Genomic DNA, 7,664 nt, shown 5'->3' with positions numbered 1-7,664 from the left:
TCGCTATTAGCCAGAACTGACTCTACGGTATTTAGCAATTTACTACACTTAGGAAAGAATTTTTGCCTCCCAGATTTTCTTTTTTAGTATATTTTAATGGAGATGGCATGTCGTCAGGAATAATTCCTTTTAAAAAATGAATGAGGCAGAATCATTTATACAGCACCATGGATTTGTAACACTATTATATAGTCAAACTATATGCTTATATTCAAATAAAATGCTTACTTTACAGCATTAAACCATGTTCTTCCCTCCAAAAATTAATTTGGCTATCCTTAAACTATATCAATTTTCTTTATATTACCTCCTCACCATGCAGGACAAGTAATTGCTTATGAAACCCATTCAATCTAATGTAGGCCTTTGGATAAGAATGCAACTTAAATGACACGTGGTTTTAAGAACAAGATCATCACAAACCATAAACGTGTTAGTGACTGTGTCAGTTATATAACTGAATTTAAGACAATCATTTCCTCTTAGGGTCGTTCTTTAAAGTGAGTAAGTTGATGTCTCTTCCAGTGAGGAGCCTGTCTGAATGTTTTGCCACAAACTGAGCATTCAAATGGCTTCTGCCCGGCATGAATTAGATAGTGTCTTTCCAGTTTTGATGGCGATCTGAAACTTTTAGAACATACACTGCATTGGTAAAGGAGACCATCATTCCTCTCAGCGTGCTCCAAGCAGCTGCAACAGTGCCCCCGATGGCTCTGCTCTGACTCCAGACATGCAGTGGAGAGGTAGGGCTGTCTGCTGCTACAGTGAGGACCAAACATGAAATCCTCTGATTCTGCCTTAATGTCTATTTCTGATATTTGATCTGACTCAGAGACCTCATGTTTTTGAAAGCCAAATGGAGCCTGATCCAGCGGGGAAGCATTACAGTTAACATTATCACCCGGATGATTGAAAAGTTTGTTCAAATTTTCAAATTCCACTTGGCAAAAAGATCGTCTATAAGGAATCTTTTCAGTATGAGTTAATTTATGTCTTTTTAAATGAGCTGACTGTCTAAAAGATTTCCCACAGACATTACAGCCAAAAGGCCTCTGTCCAGTGTGGATTAAATAGTGTCGTTGTAGTTTAGATATAGAAGGAAATACTTTCTCACACTTGTCACAAGGACACATTTTATGTCCAGTATGTATACTTTCACTTGGAACTGAAAAACCACCTTGAAGTATTTCATAATTATTAAAGAATTCCTTACCTGATGAACTATAGACAGACACATCTTTATTATTTACAGAACTATCCATACTTAACATGCTTTCTGATGTACGGACACCTTTCAAAGTTTTCCCCCCATGTTGGCTCTGGGATTTCTTTTGCCAAGAGAATGGCAAAGTCAATGTTTTTTTCTTTTTATTGCTAACTGTCTTGTATGTTCCATGTTTGGCAAGAGAACCCATAAATGTTCTCTGAGTTTGTTCAGAGCTCTGCTCACCAGAAAAAAGATCACAATTTTTCAAGAAACTGTTTTTAAATAGTTTTTTCTCAGATGGGAAGTTATCTAATTTCTTACCCCCAGCACGTTTAAGCTTGGCCAAGAGTTTTTTAACAACGGTTTTATAGTTGTAGCTTCTTTTGAGCCTGCTTGAAGTTTTGCCATCTATGGCAGGAAAACACTTGTGTCCATTCAGAATCTGCTCTGATTCAAAACACTCTTCACACTCTGGACACTGAAAAGGGACTATATAAATAGAATGGGTATCAAATGGATTATTCTCCTCAGATCCACCCTGAGCACCATTTTTAACACCTTCCTGCTTTGTACTTAATTTATCAGGCAGGGGGCATGATTCTGGACTCTTTAACGAAAGAGCCTGAAAGGTCCTATTCCTGGTATGGGTTTGTTTATGCTTCAGAAGTTTGCTTTGAATCTTAAATCCTTTTTGACAGAAACAACATTGAAATGGCCTTTCTTCTGAATGTGTGAGTTGGTGGATCTTTAAATGAGTTGACTGTCGGAAAGATTTACCACACAGGACACATTTAAAAGGTCTCTGACCAGTGTGAATAAGTGCATGCCTATCGAGTTTTGATTGTGATGGAAACATCTTGCCACAGATTGCACATGCGTGACTATTCTTTCTTCTCTTTGCAGGGTTATATGTGGGGTCAGGCTTAGAGCACGTGTGTAACGCCCATTTCTCCTCTGAGGTAAAAGGTCGATAAACTCCCAAAACTGCCTTTTCTTGCTTGCCTTCCATCAGTCTTCTGACCTGTTTAACATCATTCTGGTAGGTTTCATTATGAAGCTGTTGGTGCTTCACAAATGTTTTCAGATTTTTAAAATGGCGTTGACAAATATTACATTTATAAGGCAGATTATGAGTTAATTGGTGTCTCTCCAGATGAACTAATTGCCTAAAAGTTTTATGACACACTTCACATTCAAATGGCCTTTGACCAGTATGAATAAGGTAATGTCTAGCTAATTTTGACGGTGTTTCAAAGTGCTTGAAGCAAATATTGCAAATATAGGGCCTGTTTCTAGGGAGTCTGTTGGCTCCTTCACACTGCTGAATTGTCAGCATTTTCAAATGGTTTTCAGCCATCACATTCTTCAGTGTTATACTCTGATGAGCTCCATAGCTTCCTTAAACTCCACAGATATCTACAAATGAAAAATTAAATGTATTAATTCAAAAGTCTTTATTCAGATGAAAATGCATAATTTATTCTTTAGGTTAAGATATTAAGGATAAAGGAGAATGTGGACTTTTCCTGTGTCTAAAAGCAAGTTGATAACTATTTTTACAATTAAAAAATGAATTCATGCATAGAAAAATGATCAGCTTTTTAAAGAAATATCTAAAACTCTATGTAGTTTTAAAGCAAGTTTCTTATTAATTGAGATGCTATATTAAATGGGGACACAGTTGAATTTCTTGACCTTTTATAGCCCTTCTATTCCAATTTTCCTAGTTTGCTATTAGATTTGTCTATATTTAACTGCTTCATCTTTAAAAAATAAGTGGGATAGAAAAGCACAAAAATGTAACACTTAAAATGTTTTTATTTGTTTGTTAAGTGCTGTTGAGTCAGTTCCAATTCATAGTGACCCTGTATAGGATGTCCAGTGAGCAGCTGGTGAACTTGAACCGCCGACCTAGCAGTTCAATCCGATTTTGCAGTCCAATGCATTAACCCACAGAGTCACATAAGATGCATTTGCATTCAATTATAGAATATTAGGAACATGATCTGAGGAGAACAGAATAGTTCATTAATCAAAGGTGGATTTTCTTAGCTCCATGAACACTATCTACTCTCAATTACTGCTTCTTTAGACCAAAAAGGATATCATGAACAACTGGGGGAAATGTCCCAGATGATCTGGGTTCTAGTGCTGACTTTGCCACTTTTTGATCTTGGTAGTGGGAAAGGAAAAAGCTCTATTCCTCATCTGCAAAATGCCTCCTGGCCTGCGCATCACACCAGGATGCCGTGAGAATCAATGGAGGTAGAGGTAATGCATGCGAAAGTGTTGGAAAAGTGTAAGGCAATTTATACAAGTGGGATTCAAAAAGTTCATGTAAAAATTCAAGTATCTTTTAACTTCATTTTCCATGAACTTTTCGGAGCCCCTATCTCCCTAGTAACAATGTTTGTTGTTGTATGCTTTCAAGTCTATTCTGACTCATAGCAACCTGTATTAGGTTTCCAAGGTGTGGCTGTTGGGTTTGAACTGCCGATCTTGTAGTTAGCAGTCCAGTGCTTATTCTACAGTGCTACACCACAGCTCAGTATCATGTTTAGGGTTTCTAACCACAATGACTAAATTTACTGTCTTTTTTATTTCTCCAATCAGAGGTGAAACTAACATATTTTTCTATTTATTTCTATTTTTTCATGGAATTCCTAAAAGACAAGTACTGGGGCAATGAAGTAAACAGAGAGCTAAATAATTGAAAGATGACTGGGTTCACTTCTCAGGTACTACAATACAAGGATCCATTGGTCTGAAAAGCTACCTGAAGATAAAAATGCCTTCCTTATATGCCTTTGTGGAGTCCTGGTGTGGTGCTACAGTTCTCCTCACCACTATGACTGTTAACTGCTACATCAGCGGTTCAAAGCCACCAGCTGCTCCTTGGAAATCCTATACAGGGTCACTATGAATTGGAACCAACTTGACGACACTTAACAATAACATATTCCTTTGTGGAAACCTTGGGGCGCCGTGCATTAAGTGTTGGGCAGCTAAACTGAAAGGGTTGGTGGTTCAAACTCACCAGCTGCTCTGAAAGAGAGAGATGAGTTCGTGTACACGTCTGTAAAGTTTTACTGCATCAGAAACCCTATGGAGAAGCTCTACTCTGTCCCACAGGGTTGCGGAGTCAGAATCGACTTACTAGCATTGCTGTCGATATCTGGGGGGCACATAAAAAAAGTCACTTGTGTGTGTGCACTTTCCCAGCACATCCTACTCTTTCATCTGAAAAGCAAATTGTCCTCTCATCCTTTCCCTTCTACTGCACTGCTCATAAACAAGAAGTCAGATTCAAAACAAAAAATGCTGTACTAGCTTGTTCATTCTAATGTTGCAGTTCCTAGTTGAGAGCACAAAGTTAACAAGCCTACCAGAAACTTAGGGTTCCTTTGCCAGATGATCTGGCAAATATCCAACTCATACACTATTTACTGTCTTTTCCTAGAAGACACCTTAAAAACAAAATAAAAAACACACCCACTGTGGTCTCGTCAGCCATCTGAATTAAAGTAGGGAGACAAAAAAAAAAAAAAAGCACTGGTCCACAAGGTCAATTTGAACCGCTAAGTCAGTAGTTACAACTCACCAGCCACTGCTTGGAAACTCTACATGGGTTGCTTTGAGTCGGCACTGACTTGACGGCACTTTAACACCTTTGACTAGTTACTTCATTGCAGTATTTTTCAAACTACAGGCAACTACTTATTCATGGGTTGTGAAATTAACTTAATGGATCATGATCAGCATTTTTGTTTTAGAAAATAGAACAAAACATGAACTATTGGAACACGTAAGCTATGTAGTGGTGGTTGGTGGCTCCGACTCATAGCGACCCTGTACAGGGTTTCCGAGGCAATAATCTTTATGGGAGCAGAAAGCCTCATCTTTCTCCTGCGGAATAGCAGGTAGTTTCGAACTAGTGACCTTGAGGTTTGCAGTCTGATTCGTAACAATTATGCTACAGAAATAGAATTTTTTGTGTGAAACTTCTGTAGGAAGAGGTTTAAAAAGTGTATGAATGCTGTTTAATAGCACACCTCTTCACATAACACTAGACCCAGGAACTCTCAACAAATCCAAGTGGTCTGGTAACCTATGAAGTTGATAAAGATCAGGACACTCAGGATAATACAAGGTAACTAAGGAAAGCAAGTTCTCTTCAACTGACTCATATTACTTCAACAGACTGACAAGAAAAAATCAATTAGAGCCTAAATATGTCACACAAATAGACATACTATAAACTAATCTGACTACAAGTCACTACAGATATGCCTGATTCTCAAAAATTCATTTTGTGCCATTTTGCTTTTATGAAAGACTTAAATTAGTATCTGTTTTCACTAACCAAAAGAAATCTGAAGAGGATTTTCGCTTTTACAGGGGGAGAAAAAAGGTGGAAAGCAAGGCCAGTGTTCAACTGGTTTTTGTTGTGTAACATTTGTTGTGAAGCGTTTGTTAGAGAGGTAGCACACACCCAGAGCAGCAAGAGTGATGGTGCCAAGCTGCTTCCCGGGGAACTATGCTCAGAATCAAGCCACCAAGCTTTGAACTATCTGTGAACAATGCATGTTAGTTGTTATTTTAAGATTATGTGTTACTTGGTATGATTTGGTAGGTTCTTTTTTTAGTCTGGGTGTGCCCCCATTTTTTTCCTATATAAATTAATGGTAAATAGAGTCCTGGTGTGGCACTGTGGGTTAATGCGCTAGACTGCAAGGTAGGTTTGAACTGCAAGGTTGATGGTTCAAACTCTGGTTGCTATGAGTTGGAACCAACTCGATGGCACTTAACAACAGCAATGCTTGCAAAAGGTTTCATAGGAACACTCTAGAGTAGCAGGGAAAATGGTATTATATTTATAAAATTCATTTTATAAACCAGATAGCTATCATAACAACATCAGTTGCTGGTGCTCTGAATATGCATTTTTCATTATGTTGAATTTGAGAAATTACAGGTGAACAATTTCCAAAATCTTTAAACATGCTGACTGAGAACAAGGGTCATGAACATTAAAATTTAGACATGAATCCAGTAAACTGCCACACAATTTTTTTTTTAGAAAAACACCAGTCGAATGCCATAGTTGATTCTGACATGCTGAGACAATGTAGGACAGAGCAGAACTGCTCCTTACAGGTTCTGATATTATAAATCTTTCTGGAAGCAGACAGCCTCATCTTTCTCCCATGGAGCAGCTGATGGATTTGAACTACGAACCTTGTAGTAGCAGTTCAGTGCTTATCCTTTAGAAACAGGAGGGCTCCTAGGTAAACTGCCAAGAATTTGGTAATTTACTTAATTCCTGCTGAACCATTAGCTATTGAGGTACTCAATTAGGACAATGAGCCAAACAGAAAGTAACCATCAGATCTTTATTTTTATTCACTTCCTGTGAAAGTGCAAGCAAGTGTGAAAATCAGAGAGAGAGAGATGCTGGTTCCCTAGTACTGCACTTTCTCCAATACAACAGCCCTGGATCTTGAGGATAAACTCAGGATTCTAATTGTAACGACAGCAATTCAAACCCAGCAGCCACTGTGCAAGAAAAAGATAAAACTTTCTGCTCCCATAAAGATTTACAGCTTCCAAAGCCCTATGTTGTTGTAGCTAAGTGCCTGTCCACTCATAGCACCATTACATAGTGTTTCCGAGGAGCAGCTGGTTCTCACTGTCCAGGGGCCCTGAACAAAAGGCCCAACATCAGGAGCTGCCTTTACATCTGATAAAATCGGGAGGGCTTTCTTTGAATGGTCTAGCTGCAAATTCTGCTCTGTGGTTATAACCCTCCTTATCCAAGGGGATTATGACACAGTTCTTGCTTATCCTGAAGTAGTGGGTTTCACTTTCCTAATGAGCTGCAGAATTATTCAAACAAGCTATTCACAGCCTCTTGTTAAACCAGGAATCCCACCCTGCTCATTAAACTCTACTAGAGTTTGCTTCCCACAGCCCTGGGCTGTTCCCTCTATTCCCTAAATGCAGTCCCTGGGTGGCCCTGGGTGTTCCATGCCCTCCCTGAGCTAGGAGTATATTTGACTAATAAACTATGTTGATCCCATCTACCCAGTGTCAGGTGTCAGGTCTTCAGCCACTTAAAAGACAAACCCAAGGTTGTACAGATAAGTTACACTGAACATAAAAAATAAAATTCTAATTGTGCTCAGTGGTTCAAGCAGAACATTATTAACAGCAGCGAGGCACATTCCTGGAAAACTCTAAAAACTGACCTCAATGAAATCCAAGCCGTAAAGCTGTTGATTTTCTAGTCTTCACAGCATTCAAACGAAAAGAGACTATTACAAAAGGAAATTCACAAGAAACAAAGACCTTGGAGAAACTCAGAAAACTTTCCGTTGGGGAGCAATCTCTGGCGGCATTTATCGTACAGCCTTTAACTTCTTTTTAATTTCTTCTGCTCCACTCCCTTGTGTCTGTT

At 38.7% G+C, this 7,664-nt stretch overlaps 1 protein-coding gene across 1 annotated transcript; it reads right to left on the bottom strand.

Moving 5' to 3' along the window:
• Positions 1 to 449: 449 nt before the first annotated feature.
• ZNF770 (zinc finger protein 770) lies at positions 450 to 2,619 on the bottom strand. The gene is given in 1 exon segment (XM_006878222.1): positions 450 to 2,619. A coding segment is annotated over 1 exon segment (2,115 nt). The 5' UTR covers positions 2,565 to 2,619.
• Between the last annotated feature and the right edge of the window lie 5,045 nt (positions 2,620 to 7,664).

The sequence above is a fragment of the Chrysochloris asiatica genome, unplaced genomic scaffold (assembly GCF_000296735.1).
Source record: "Chrysochloris asiatica unplaced genomic scaffold, ChrAsi1.0 scaffold00004, whole genome shotgun sequence".
Classification (NCBI taxonomy): domain Eukaryota; kingdom Metazoa; phylum Chordata; class Mammalia; order Afrosoricida; family Chrysochloridae; genus Chrysochloris; species Chrysochloris asiatica.
This window is presented reverse-complemented; position numbering and strand designations above follow the sequence as displayed.